General features: G+C 28.1%; 1 protein-coding gene across 1 annotated transcript; it reads left to right on the top strand.

Moving 5' to 3' along the window:
- Nucleotides 1-10,195: 10,195 nt before the first annotated feature.
- On the top strand, nucleotides 10,196-11,797 carry LOC136074219 (uncharacterized). The gene has a single exon (XM_065786525.1). It carries the CDS (start codon nucleotides 10,196-10,198, stop codon nucleotides 11,795-11,797), a length of 1,602 nt encoding a protein of 533 aa, XP_065642597.1.
- Nucleotides 11,798-15,397: the final 3,600 nt, after the last annotated feature.

The raw sequence follows: 15,397 nt of genomic DNA on the forward strand, positions 1-15,397 counted from the left end.
ATTTTAGCACCGCGAAATATTTTTAAACATATATAAAAATAATTTTAAACATAATTCCAAATGTGATTAGAAAATTTAATTCCAGATTCGATAAGAAAAAATTCCAAATTTGATTAGAAAATGAAACTATTGCAAACGAAATGAAAACCTTTCTCGGCTTTGTAAAAAAGTTAATAACCTCGTAATTTCTTGTTAGTAAATTGATTAAAAAAAACAACAACTATTAATGCGTGTTTTTTAATAGAGGATTTAATATTATAATAAATATTTATATGAAGTTTTTAGTTATTAGGGGGAAGGGCAGCGATATAAGGGGCTATTTGTTGACCTTTGTTGAGGTGGCGAATAATTTATTGACAACATATTTGTATAAAATTGTATACCAATATACATCAAAACTTTTATAATTCTATTTTGGAAAAAATGTTCAACCAGAATTCTTTTTAAAATCTCATTAATATCAAATTATTATGATTTTTAAACTACTTATTAAAAATCTAATTAAGAGTAAAACTAAAAATTTTTCGTGTCGAGCGTGAAAATTAGGCGGGAAGCTTAAATGGAAAAAGTTATAAAAGTTTTTCAAAATATTAGCGGGTGATTCGGAAGTTATCGGACAAATCCTAATTTCATTATTTGAGCATAATAATTAGTTTTGTGGTTTTATGCGTAGGCATAAACGTTCTATAAAATATAAACTTTATTATTTGAAACACAATTATTTAAAATGAGGTTAAATGCAGCTGAACGAGAATCTTTTCGAAAGCGACTAAAAATGTTTTTTGTAAATAAACCTAATATATAAAAAAAAATCGTAAATCATTTTGAAAAGGAAGGATTTGCTCGAAGTACAATATATGATAACCTAAAAAGACTTGAAACTGTTCAATCGTTTTCTGATAGAAAGCACCCTGGTCGTCCAACATCCTGGACTAGAGAAAAGAAAGCCAAATTAACGAGACTTGTCAACAATCGAAAAGGGGTCAGTCAGAGAAAAATAGGTATTAAATTCGGTGTAAATCAATCGACAATTGGTCGTCATTTAAAAAAAAAAAGAATATTAAATATAGAAAACGTGAAAAGACTCCAAAATACACTATAAAACAACAAATAAAGGCAAAGAAAAGAAGCAGGAAACTAGTTAACCAACTCTATAACACAAAATCGCTTCTAGTCATCGATGACGAAAAATACTTTTGTTTTGCAGGGGATAACATGCTTGGAAATTCTAGATACTACACAAAAAACAAAAAGACATTCCCAGAAAGTGTTCGTTTTATAGGAAAAGAGAAATTTCCAAAAAAATTATTAATGTGGATAGCCATATCTGACCGTGGTATGTCCGAGCCATTGTAACGCACTTCCAAGGCTGTAGCGATTAATTCATCAATCTATATTAATGAATGCTTAGAAAAACGACTTCTTCCATTTATTCGCCAGTATCATGGAGACTTTAACTATTTATTTTGGCCAGATTTAGCAAGTTCTCACTATTCTAAAGATTCTCTAAATTGGATGGACCAATATGTCTATTACGTTGATAAAGAATCCAATCCCTCAAATGTGCCTCAAGCACGACCAATTGAAAATTTTTGGGGACATTTGGCACAGAAAGTTTACGAGGGAGATTGGCAAGCTTCAACAGAGCAAGTTTTGATTGATCGCATTAAGCTAAAACTACAAGAAATTGATTTAAATTTTTTACAGTCGCATATGAAAGGCGTCAGAGCAAAATTGAGATCAATTGCAGATGGTGGTGTTTTTTCATATAAAAAATAATATATTTTTATTAAAAGATAAATGGTTTATTTAAAAATAATATAATAGTAGTTTGTTTTTTTATTTATAAATAAGTTATTGACGTTTTTATTTTGTCCGATAACTTCCGCATTACCCGTTATATATTAGTCCAGCGCTGGCCAGAATTTTAGACGCAAGAGCCGCATGTAAATAATGACGTGTGCCGAAGAGCCGCAATAAATATGTTGCTATGCCAACTTCATCTTTAAAAAAAATAATTGGCAAATGTAAATTTAGATTTTTTATACATCAATATTTTGATTTTTTTAATGGAAATTGTACTTTTATAAATAAACTTAGTATGTACACAACTAGTATTTAGTTTTTATAATAAAGAAAGTAAAATCTACTCTTTAAAAGTAAACTTGGCTACATAAAATCTGATTCCTTTTTATTCACACTAGAAAACCATTTGTAGAAAAAATTGAGAAAGCATCTCTAAATCATAATTTTTTTTTGAGTTAACACAATTACAACAACCATAAATTTCCTTATAAAAATAATTGTAAGCAAGATATATATATATATATATATTCTATTAAACACCCAATAATTACATAAATTATAGGTAAAAAAAAACAAATAAAGAAAATGCTATGTGTGTTCTTGTACTGTTCTTGGAATGTTTTCTTCCATCAAAGTTCTAAATATAAGTCTTTGTTCCTTTAAATTCCATAATTGGACAGATTGTTTTAAAATTGCGGCGACATTGGTATCTAACACATTGCAACATATTAATACCAAATTGCTTGCATATTAGCCATATCTCACCAACAAATAAACTTTGTTTATTTATACACGGCAACTGAGTCATTATAATGGAGTAACATATGGGGTCATTAAGTAGCCTGATAAATAAGTTTAATTTGTTATGAATAAGAATATTTGATACAGAGTTTACTTTGAAAAAAGAATGGAGGTAATTTTTACTATGCTTAGAAATATTAAAAAATGATTTTAAGACAGATCGTCCAACTTTATCAATATTCTGTAGAAACTTATTGTTGCAACCACCCAGTTCTAGTCCGTATAATAGCGTTGGAGTAGCTAGGGAATTAAATAAATAAATAATCGTAGCAGGCTGGCAGAAGCGAATTCCGTTTCTTATAAGAGCTTTTGCAACAGATAAAAATTGCGTTATCCTTTCATTTATATTCGTTTTTTGGAGTGTTGCCGTCATACTTTTGTTCTTATTATCCCAAAGGAAACCAAGATGTTTTAAATTGCTTTGAAACTTAATAGGAGCGTCGTTAACATAAATCATCTTATGATCGAGCTTACTCCAGATATTAAAAATTCAGTTTTTTCTGCATTAAGTTAGATAAAGTTTGATATTACATACTTTTGGACGATGTTAATAAGATTTTGAAGACCAGATATAGTTGAACTTTGCAAAATTATATCATCCGCATACGCAATGACACCAGTGTATACCCCATTTATTGAAGTTCCTACTTTGGATTCTGAGACAATTTTCTCTAAAAGATTTTCAGTATAAATATTGTAAAGATGAGGCAAAAGTATGGACCCTTGTCGAACTCCCTGAGACAACCTAAACTCTTCTGATGTGCATCCAAGATATGATACATTAGCAGTACCTGCCCGATATAACGATGAAATGGTATGAACTACCGATAGTGGGATTTTTTTCTGATAATATAGTTTCTCAAATAGTATTTCCCAGTTACAACTATCAAAAGCTTTGTTAGCATCTAAACTGCATATATATACAGGTGAATTGTTATGTTTGTAGTGTTTTATTGTTTCACTCAGAAGAAATTCTGCGTGAAGGGTAGAACTATTTTTTTTAAACCCAAATTGATGTGAATGACTCTCTATGATATCTGGACATATGTGTACAATAAGATATTCGAGAAGTTTCGTAAAAATAGGTAGAATACTGATTCCTCTGTAGTTATTTGGATTTTCCAGTGATGTTTTATAAGACTTAACTAATGGAATAATTGTGGCTGTTGATAAACATTGGGGAACCTTTCCATTTGTTAACATGCTGTTATAAAAAGAAGCGAGTAACATTAGAAGATTGTTACTGCGAGAGTTTTTAAGATGTTCAGCACTTATTCCAAAACAATCGTGGGATTTATTATTTTTAAGATTTAAAATACATTTTTCAATATCAGCTGTTGAAATAAACTTTGAATTAGGCTCTTTACTTATATGTGGAATTTGTTGAGGAATAAATTCGTTATTTGTACATTGCGGCGTATAAAGTATTTTTTGAAAATGATGTCTAAATTCCTCAACGATTTCATTTTTGTTTTGCAATTTATTAATTGTAAAGAGTCGAGTATTATTTTTGTTTTTTATTTTGCGAATATTGTCCCAAAACTTTTGAGGATTAGTATTGCGTAGGTATTCGATATTTTTAGTTTTTTCGTAGACTTTTTTGTTATGTGCTGCTTTAACAGCTTTACGGAAGTTTTTTCGGGAATAGATATATCTTTTGTAGACTACCCATTCTACTGACTTGTTATAATCGGATTTTTGCCATTTTGCCATATAAAAATCAAAAGATAAAAAGGTTTCTTTGAGAAAAAAAATTATTTGAATGTATTTGAATTAAACTTGCTTTTATTCGAATTGAACTTGCTTATAACCACTTGATAGCATAATTAAAAGCCTCAAAATATCAAATAAATAAACGACTACACAATAAAAAAAAATTTCAATGAACTTCAATTAATTTCAAACTACTTTTATTTTTACAATTGAAAAATATCTTTTCATCATTCAGCAAAAAATTAGACATAACAGAGAGAACTCTTTTTATAAGATCAATTATTTTTTGTAAAAGACCATTAGAAAATTCTTCTTGTATAATAACTTGCATAATTTACTATAAATTTATTAGGGACTAAGATTTACAACACTACTGGTAAATTTTTTAAAATCTGGTTTCAAGCTTGTAGTTGATATTCTAAGCAACTGTAACAAATATTCACTAGTTAGATTGGCACGATACTTAATTAATGAAATTTTTAAACTGTCTGTGATTTTTTGTATTAGATCGATATAATTTACAATCTCCAGCACTGATTTAAAAACAATTGGAAAATTAAAATGTTTTGCTGCTAATTGTTCTCGATGAATCACACAATGAACTGGGATAAACTCTGGATACGTAGGATCACTATTTAGTAAACCCATTAGCCCAATGCATTTTCCAACCATTGCTGTTGCACCATCTGCAGCAACACTAACAAGCTTGTTCTTAGGAGCATTAGCTTTCACCATAACAGTGCCAAGGGCTTCCTTTAAATCAATTCCACGAGTTGTGTCTTTTAGCTCTACTGAATCTAGCAACTTTTCTTTCACAAGTACATCTGATGTTACATATCTAACAAATACTGCCATTTGAGGCGTATGTAAAATTCAAGTTCTTATTATCAGTAAATCAATAAAACTTTTGAAAAGAGACGCATGCGACTCGCGAGCCACAATGTCGTTTCAAGAGCCGCATGCGGCTCGCGAGCCGCAATTTGGCCATCCCTGTATTAGTCAAACCACGAAGTAATAATTCTTTACAATTGACGCTATATTTTTACACAACAGGTGCTAAATTTATCTTTGGGTGATTATTTTAGCATCAGTTAAATTTTATTCTTTGAAACCGTCAAAAATCTGAAATTTATTTAAACCAGTTAAATAAAGTTCAAATTTTTGACGTCAAAATAGAAAGTTAAAAATAGAAATATTTAAACCAGTTAGTGTGTATTGTGAGCATTATGTAAATGTATTATCTGCATAACAAGTAGCTGAACAAGAATAAACCGCATTACCTATAACCGCATAACCTTATGCCCATAACCTTATAACCATAACCTATGAGCATATGGTTAACCGCATTACCTATAAAAATCATCCTTAACCAAATGCTCGAAATTGAAAGAAATATTTTTAGCTTTAAAATACAAAAAATTATGAGATAAAAAAATACAAAAAATAAATGTTATATGTGCAAAAAAAAAAATTTAAAGAAAAATAAATTTAATATAATATAATATAATATAAAAATTGCTGTACAAACTATTTAAGTTTGGTGAGTCCAAACTACGTAGAGTTTTGATTGTAACAGCCGTTAAATGTAAAATTTCGTAAATAAAATTAAAAAAAAAAAAAGTTCGTATATAGAGTTTTATCAAAAGTTCAAAGTTTTGTCTATTCTATTTTTGAACGTGTTTTTGTTTGCAGAATCGATTGCATCTTGTGACAGTAAATTCCAATCGTCGACCACTCTGTTTGTTAAATAATAATACCTGCATAATTTCTTAGTATATTGTCGATGAAGTCTTTTATTATGACGATCTCTGTACATGCTGTGATAAAAACTTAAAGGCTCTTCAAATCTAATATATTCGGTTGAATTTTATATTTTAAACATTTCTATTAAGTCGCCTCTTCTTCTCCTTTCTTGTAAGGTTGGTAAACCTAATATTTTTCTTCTTTCTTCGTAACAGATACCTTTCAGTGATTCAATCCTTGTCGATCTACGCTGTACATTTTCGAGTCTCTTAATATCTTTAGTACAAAATGGGCTCCATACATATGCTGCATATTCAAGCTGTGGCCTAATAGTTGACTTGTATAATAACTTTAATATGGAAACATCAAGATATTTAAATCCGTGTTTTAAAAAACCCAGTGTTCGATTTGCCTTATTTGCTACACTGATAACATGATTTTTCCATTTGAGGTCATTTGATATTATCACACCTAAATCACTTTCAACTTCTGTTTTTTGCAAAATGTAATCTCCTAATTTGTAACTAAATTGAGGATTCGAATTACCAATGTGCATTGCTTTACACTTTTCTCTGTTGAATTTAATAGACCACTTATTCGACCAGTCTAATAACTTATTTAAGTCTTCTTGAAGAGCATTGTTGTTACTTTCATTATTAATTACTGACATTATTTTTGTATCATCTGCAAATAATTCTAATTTATTTAGTATGTTTATTTTTAAGTCATTTATAAATATGATAAACAGGAGTGGACCGAGGACAGAACCTTGGGGAACTCCACTTGTGACTTCCTGCCAATCTGAAACAAACTCACCCAGAACTACTCGTTGTTTTCTATTACTGAGAAATGATTTACACCATTGTAGGATATAGGATTGAAAACCATAACCATAAAGCTTGCAGCATAGTTTCGATAAAGAAACTGAATCAAAGGCTTTTGCAAAGTCAAAAAATACTATATCAATATTATTACCAGTTTCAATTTTGCTTGTTATAAAATCTAAAGTCTTTAATAAATTGGAGCAACAATTTTTACCATTAACAAATCCATGCTGTTCACTTGCTATTAACTTATTTAAAGCCAAATGGTTCATCATAACATTATGAATAATTTTCTCCATAACCTTACATACTATTGATGTTATTGATATTGGTCGATAATTTGAAGGATCTAACTTATCCCCTTTCTTGAATAGTGGAGTTATGTTTGCAGTTAACCATTCGTTTGGTATAACACCACTATAAAATGACATTTTAAAGATCAGTGATAAAGGATGAGAAAGTGATTTTGAACATTCTTTGAGAACACGAGGATGAACTTTGTCAACACCGATTGTTTTATTAACATTAAGGTTTACTAACTGATATTCAACATCAGTGTCATTAAAACTTGGATCGCTACAATAAAAATTACATTTTGAAGGAAAAGTTACATGGTCTAATACCTCATCTTTTAAAAATACTGAAACAAAATACACATTTACACAATTTGCAATATCTACTTCATTTGTTTGAACCATCAAAGGTTTTGAGTGCTTTAATCGAATCTTTTATAACTATTTTACTATTTAAATATGCATAAACACTTTTAGGGTTGTTCTTTGAGTTTTTAGCCAGATTTAATTCAAAAGCTCTTATATCTTTATTGACTCTTTTTTTTACATTTTTGTTCAATGTTTTATAGTTATTTACCATGTCAGTTTGTTTAAATCTTGAATGCCTGCATTTGTACCATAACCTTTTCTTTAACTTAACCATTTAATATCATTAATATTAAAATTTATACTATATATAAAAAAATATTTAATTTTAAAAGTTTTCTTCTTTCAGAAAGCAGTTGGCACATTTTAGGATATGCCAAGTGCTTTTTAATATAATTGTAACATTTTATATAATTTTACATAATTACATTTATAATTCTTTTTTAAATTTTAATACTTAATAAAATTTTAATACTAAAAAACTGCTGCTGAAAACTGTCAAAAAATAAATAAATGTGTCAAAAATATTTCAAAAGTAAAGCGTCAAACAAAGAATTTGAGGTTCACCTGATTCGTTTTTTCTTTTCAATTAAATAAGCAGATCAAACATGCATTTAGTCTTTAAGCTGTTGTGATCAATGCTGGTCGAATACCTTTCAAAAATAAAGATTCTTAGTAAAGAACTAAACAGAAAATGATATAGGTAGTCAATAGTTAAGCATTCGAGTTTTTATTATGATATAAATTATTTGTAATACATATACTTAAATATTTAGTTATTATATTATTAGTAATTGTATTATATGTTAGGGCGTCCCACGAATAAGTAATGTTTATAATAAAAGTTATTTATTTATTTCTAACGAGTATGATCGTTTCAAAATGCGTTTAATTTGCAAAACTTACCCAGTTCAAACGTATACCTCTAAAAAAAAGTTTAAATTTTTTTTAAATTGATAATTAAAGCATAATCAAATTTGGAAAAAAGCGAACTGTTTGGATTCTACTTTCAAGATTTGTTTAAAATTAAATAACGAAGAACCGGACAAGTTCATGAAATTAAAATGATCTCAGTCATGGTCTGTAAAACAGGTCTGTAAAACGACAAGAAGGGCATCCGGTTGTAGAAAAAAAAATACTTAAATTTCTCCCTAACGTCAAGAAATGGACATTATGAAACCTGTTAAAATCGCACAAGTGTTTAAACGTGGAAGTTAAACTTCAAAAAAGAAAAAAAAAAAAAAAAAAGAAAAAAAAAAGTAGCTCTTAAAAAGAAAAAAAAAATCAACTTTAATATGTAGTTTTATATAAATTTACCTTATAGATAGTTTCATTCAACTTTAATTTATATTTTCTTTTAAATTTTCTTTGATTTTTGATTTACCTAACGGTTATCGGAAGTTACTCAATTTATATTCTTGTACTCGAGAAATACCCTACTCAAAACAATTTAAAACTTATACAATTTTGACTAGGAAGGGCCTAACTTTTAATAATTTTTTTTCTATAATTACTTGGTTAAGTTTTTTTTAATGTTTTTTAAATACTTTTTTTAATTAGCAGTTTTTGATTTTCTTATACTTTTTGATTAGACTTTTTTTGTATTTTTTTTATTGTTTGAGTTTTTTTTTTATTGTTTGATTTTAATTTATTGTTTGTCGACCTTTTTAATATATTTGCAATTTTAATTTTTTTTATGGTTCTTACATTTCATTTTTAAAATGTTCTTTACGAAAGTAGTTTATATCTGATTATACAAGATGATTTTTTTTGTGGGTTTTATTCTTTAGACTAAACTTTTAAGTAAATACCGTAAAAAATTCCGGATGTAACCTAATTCCGGATGGTTTTAGTAAAAAGTTTCATAACTCCATTAATATAATGAATTTATGAATAATTTTTTTTAATTAATAAACGTCTTTACCAGACAAATCAAAAAATAAAAATAAAAATTATATAAACTAATGCAATCATGAAAGATTTCAATTTGAAATCTCTCATAACTAAAAAAACAAAAAAAAGGAAAAAAATAACTTTGACTCGCAACAAAAAAATTAAAAAGGAAAAACACTATTTTGTGCAGAATTTTATGCTGATTATTTTAGCCAAAAAAAAATTAAATTACCTTATAATAATTGAAAAAAATGAAAAACAAATTTGCTACCAGCCAAAAAAAAAAGACCTAATTCCGGATAGAGGTAATTATTATTTTATGTACCTAAAAAAAATAATAAACAAATTAGCCAGCAGCAATAAACAAATACACTTTTGAGTCCCGGATACAGTTAATTACAATTGGCTATTTTATTTTTTATCACTTTCATGCACATAATATAATATATTATGTTCATGAAAGTAATAAAAAATAAAATAGCCAACAGGGAAAAAATAATTGACACTAATCCAGATACAGCTATTTTTTTAGCATTCATAAAGATAACGCATTTGTGTTAGTTGTATTACTGTATAAAAGAATATGGATAATTTTAAACAAAAAGAAGAGCGAGAGAGTTGAATCCAGCTAGCTATTCAAGCTGTTACTGAAAAAAAAAGTCATACGTACAAGCTGCTAAGTGTTATAATGTGGCAAAATCTACACTTTTTGACAGAACAAAAGAATCATCTAATAATCGAGGAGCGCCAAGAAAGATGAGCAACATCACTGAAGCTATTATTGTTGATTTATTAAAATTTATGAGTGATATAGACTTCGGCTTGAATAGAAAAGACGTGTTTATTGTTGTTGAAAACTATTTAAAAGAATCAAACCAACGTAGTCTATTCAAAGACGGCAAACCGACTAGAAAATGGTACTCCGGTTTCATGAATAAATATCGTAAAGAAATTTGCCCAAGAAAAGTAAGCGGTATGCAAACTATTAGAGCTGTGGCCACACAACCAGCTATAATTGACAATTGGTTTGAGCAATTAGCAGTAGCATATAATGAACATAATTTAGGCGATAAGCCGTTTCAAATATTTAACTGTGATGAGTCTGGTTTGCAATTTGATCAAGGCAAAGTCAAAATTAATTGTAGAAAAGGAACAAAAAACCCTAAAAAGCTAGCACCATCGAATGAAAAGCAAATGACGACAATCTTGACTTGTTGTGACGCATTCGGTAATTATTTGCCTCATCAAATAATTTATAAAGGCAAACATGTTATGAACGACTGGTGCAAAGGCGGTGCCCAGAATGTTTATTATAATAGTAGTAGTTCAGGCTGGATGGAATCCGAACATTTTTTGTCGTGGTTTAAAACAGTTTTTTTGCCTCACGCAAACAAACTTTCAGGATTTAAAGTTCTAATACTTGATGGCCATGCTTCACATATGAGCTTAGAGTTGAAAAAAAAAGCTTTAGAAAATTCTATTTTACTTTGGTGTTTGCCGGCTCATACCAGCCATTTTTTACAGCCACTAGATGTTGACGTTTTTATAACAGTAAAAGGCGTATGGAAGAGAATTGTCGAAAGTTATTTGACTAAAAATCACTTTCAAAGCCTGACTAATCGACATTTTCCGGCCATGTTTAAGGATCTCATCCAAAATGGTGGGTTTAAACCTGAAAATGCACGGAGTGGTTTCAAAAATACTGGTATATTTCCACTCGATCGTTCGCAAATTTCTTCTTCCATTGGTGCTGTGTTTCAAGCTGTCGAAAACAACAATATTGAAAATTTATTTGATTCTTCAACAGTATCTAGTCCATTAGTTATGGGAAATGCTACCAATACACCTAACACACCGTCAAGAATTTCAAATCGTGAATTTTTGCTTAAAAGCTTTGCTACTTTGAATAATGCTGTTCAACAAGTGGGAAAAGATATAAACATATCAGTGTTAAATCTTCGAGATCAATTGACACCAACTCTAAATAAAAGAGTTCAAAAAAGTGAGAGAACAAAGCGACCAGCTAATTATAATATGACTTCGGCGGATGCCATAGGTTACGATGAAGCTAAACAAGCATCAAAAAAACAAAAAATAGATGAACAAGCTGCAAAGAAATTTACTAGAGAACAAAAAAAGATTTCCACTGCTACTCAAAGAGCGAAAAATGCACAGAAAAGAGAAAAAAAAAAGTTGAGACAAAGTCAGTCGTCTAAAATACCAGGTAAAAAAGGTAAAAAGACAAAGAATCAATTAGAAGACCCTCATTTTCCTCAAGCTTCAAATAAAATTTTAGTATCTGATGATCTTCTATGTTATTCTTGCGAAATTAATTGGACAAATAACTTAGATAACTAATAGCTTGCGTGTGAGCAGTGTTCAAATTGGTCATGCATTGAATGTGTCTTTGATTATCGTCCAACCATGGAATTTATTTGTAACGAATGTGTATAAAATAATATATATTCTTTTTTTATTAAACGATTTCATTTTTTTAATGGATTAAAATAATTATTTTAATGTTAGTATTTTTTGTGTATGTGTTTTTCCGTACTTTATACGCATCCGGAATTAGGGACATAAACACCTCATTCCGTATGAAAACAATATTTTTTAAAAATAAAATAAAAGATAGATTTATATTGCAAAAATAATATTTTTTATATCGTTTGATTTGTCTTGTTATGAAGTTTATTTATTTAAAAAAATTATTTCAAAATTCTATATATTGAGCTAGTTATGACAATTTAAGTCCTAAACCATCAGGAATTAGGGGTTTTTACGGTATTCTCTATTTTTTTTACTTTTCCAACGGGCATTTTATATTTATTTTTACGTTCTGAATATATTTTGAACGTTTTCTAAACGTTTTACGTTTTTTAAAATGTAAGATATAAAAATGCCCGTTGGGTTGCTTTTCGATTAACCCCTGCACCAATGCATACGTTCGAATAATAAAGCAAAAATGAAACCTCTCCCTAAAAGCTCAAAACTTTAAAACTTAGCTGTTTCGATAATTTTTTTGTGTTTATTTAAAAAGGATTAAATATAATTAGGTGAAAATGAAAGAAAAGTAAATTGGTGTTTTGAAAAATTCACAAGAAAAAAATTCTTCCTCCCCCTTACCCTAACTTGCGAAATATATTTTTTTCCATGGTTTATATAAGGTTACTTTCTATTAGGTTATTCTAAATTTGAAATCAATTTTTGAAAGCTTTTTTCTCAACCAATTTTGCTCAAATTTTGCACACTTAATCATTTTCGATGACAATACAAGGAAATGGAAAAATTTGACCAAAAAAAGTTAATTAAGTTAACAAAAATTTAATTTGTATTTCCCCATAAGAACACTGAATTAATTAAAAAAAAATTTAAAAACGTAACAGTAATTTTTCCTTCTACAAAAGATAACAAAAAAAGAATTTCTAGGCCCAATAGAATTCTGCTTGCATAAAGCATGGATTTGAAAAAAGAATTTTTTTTTGATTTACTAGTTTATATGGATAAAGATTAAGGGTGGAATGCAAGAAGCGAACTTGAGTCAAGTTCGACTTGAACTTTGCTTTGTGACCAATAGCGGCAGAGTATATTTCAAGAGGAAAACCCATACTCCGCCGCTATTGGTTACAATGAAAAGTTCAAGTCGAACTTGACTCAAGTTCGCTTCTTGCATTCCAAATTTTGTGAGGCAAATTTGTTTATTAGCAACCATATTAAATACTTGTGAAAAACGCAAAACCTTTAAAAAAAACTTTTTAATTACTTTATCACTTATTTAAAAAATTGTTTTGTAAGTATTCAATAAAGTTTCCACAAAAAATCTCATCTATCTATTTATATATCGTTTATTTTTCTGAAGTATATATAAATTTTTCTCAAAAATTTTTTAATTTCAATTTTTAGAAAAATTATTAATAATTTGGAATTCATATGAAATGTGGACTCTATAATAAATACATCTAATAATTCAAGAAAAGACATCTATTTTGTTATTAATAATAATCTAAAAAAATACCTATCCAACTATTTTGAATTTGTTATATGCATTTACTAATGCAATTGAGAGTTCTGTAATCTGAAGTTGGTTTTCTTTAATACATTTAGTTGAACAAATCCGAACCTTTAAGAATGCTGGATAACTGGTTGTAGAAAAGAAATTTTGGAGAAAATATTTATTAATTCAGTATCAACATTAAGTAGTTTAAAAAAACAAAGAACATTTTGCTGCAAATGAAATTTACTATACATCAATTAACACAGTTCTGAAAAGTGTATTAATTCAATTACATAATGTCTCGGTTAAGAATGATTTTTTTTTTTAAAGAAATATCTCTATGATTAAATAATAAATATTAAGTAAAGCCTAGTAAATCTAAATCAAAGGTTTTACTTACTATAAATTCCTAAGCAAAGAACATTAAGTTGCTAACTTAATAACCTGATATTAAAATGACCAAGGCTTCAATTTAGTGATAATGTGAAGTATTTGAGTGTTATTGATTCTGCTATTAATGTTTAAACAATTTAATAAAAAAGATTACAAAAAAACAAACAGCTTCAAGCAAAAACAATTAACAATTATAATAATGGACATAAATAACATATATGTAGTATACAAATTAAGTTTAGCGACACCCTAAAAGAATTGTTCCTTAATTTTATTAGGTGTTGTTACTTTTACTGTGTGAAAAGCTAAACAATATTTTCCTTCAATGAAGAAATACTCAATGCAATAATTAAATCACAAGAACATATGCATGCTTAAAGATTTATTTTCTTCAAACTCCTTAACCACTACAGTAGTATTCCGGAATATTATGGAACAATGTCATTAAGAAAACATTAAAAAAAAAAGTCAAGGAAAATTCAGCTATGGAAAACATTAAACTTATTTTTTGATGCTGTCAAACCTATATTAGTGGCTTTTATTTTTAATAAAATTTATTTTAACTCCAAAGAGCACTGGATACCATCATAGAATTTTTTGTTTTATATTATCACAAAGAAGCAAAGTAAATGCAAGAGATGTAAACCATTCTATAGAAAGTTCAATTTACCATCTTCAGTCTTTAATCTTTTATCCTTCACCAAAAATTTACAAGAGTTCAAGATGTAATAGTATGCCAAATGTAAGAAGAATAGTTAGTTTAAAATAAATTTTTTTACTAAATCATATATTTTATTTTTTACCTGGTGAACTGGTGTTCAATGTTTTATTTAATTGTTTATATATATATATATATATATATATATATATATATATATATATATATATATATATATAATTTTCAAAATGCTTTTGAATTTAAATGATAAATGATATAGCTTATTCTAGCAAACAATTTTTGTCAAGATTTCTGTTAAAAATCATGTGATTCTAAAGTTTTTAATGGTATAAACTTTAACTTAGGTTTCTAGTTGTATTGACAGACTTATACAATGACTACTTAACTAAGTAAATCAATGCAAATCTTGACTCATCAATTTAATAGAGTAGCTTTTGATTTTAAAATAAATAAATTTCTTTTTTAATAAATAATTTTTTTAAATAAAGTTTTTTTTTTTTTTTTTTAAATCGCCTCCCCAAGGCGCTGAAGGCCACTACAGACGAGGAGGCTACTTAATTGTGGTTGTAACCCTCTCTCAACTCTATAACTCCGAAACACGAAACTTGACGAACAAGGCCAACAAGTTGAGCGCAGTACTACCAAGGACGTGGTAGGGATCGAACTTCGAACCTCTCGCTTAAGTTATGTTGCATTTAATAATTTAAATCAGTTGCTACTTTTTATTAATATTGCAGTTTGGTTTTTCGTTTTGTAACTTGATGCAAGTAATGTTTCTAATTTTTGAATTGTCTTTTTTTAAAAGTTTAGTGTCTATATTTCCACACATATGTGGTTTAGATGGGTTTCCAATGTCCTCTTCTTGACATTAGTATTTACGTGAATTGCGAAG

This window comes from Hydra vulgaris, chromosome 01 (genome assembly GCF_038396675.1).
Source record: "Hydra vulgaris chromosome 01, alternate assembly HydraT2T_AEP".
Classification (NCBI taxonomy): Eukaryota; Metazoa; Cnidaria; class Hydrozoa; order Anthoathecata; family Hydridae; genus Hydra; species Hydra vulgaris.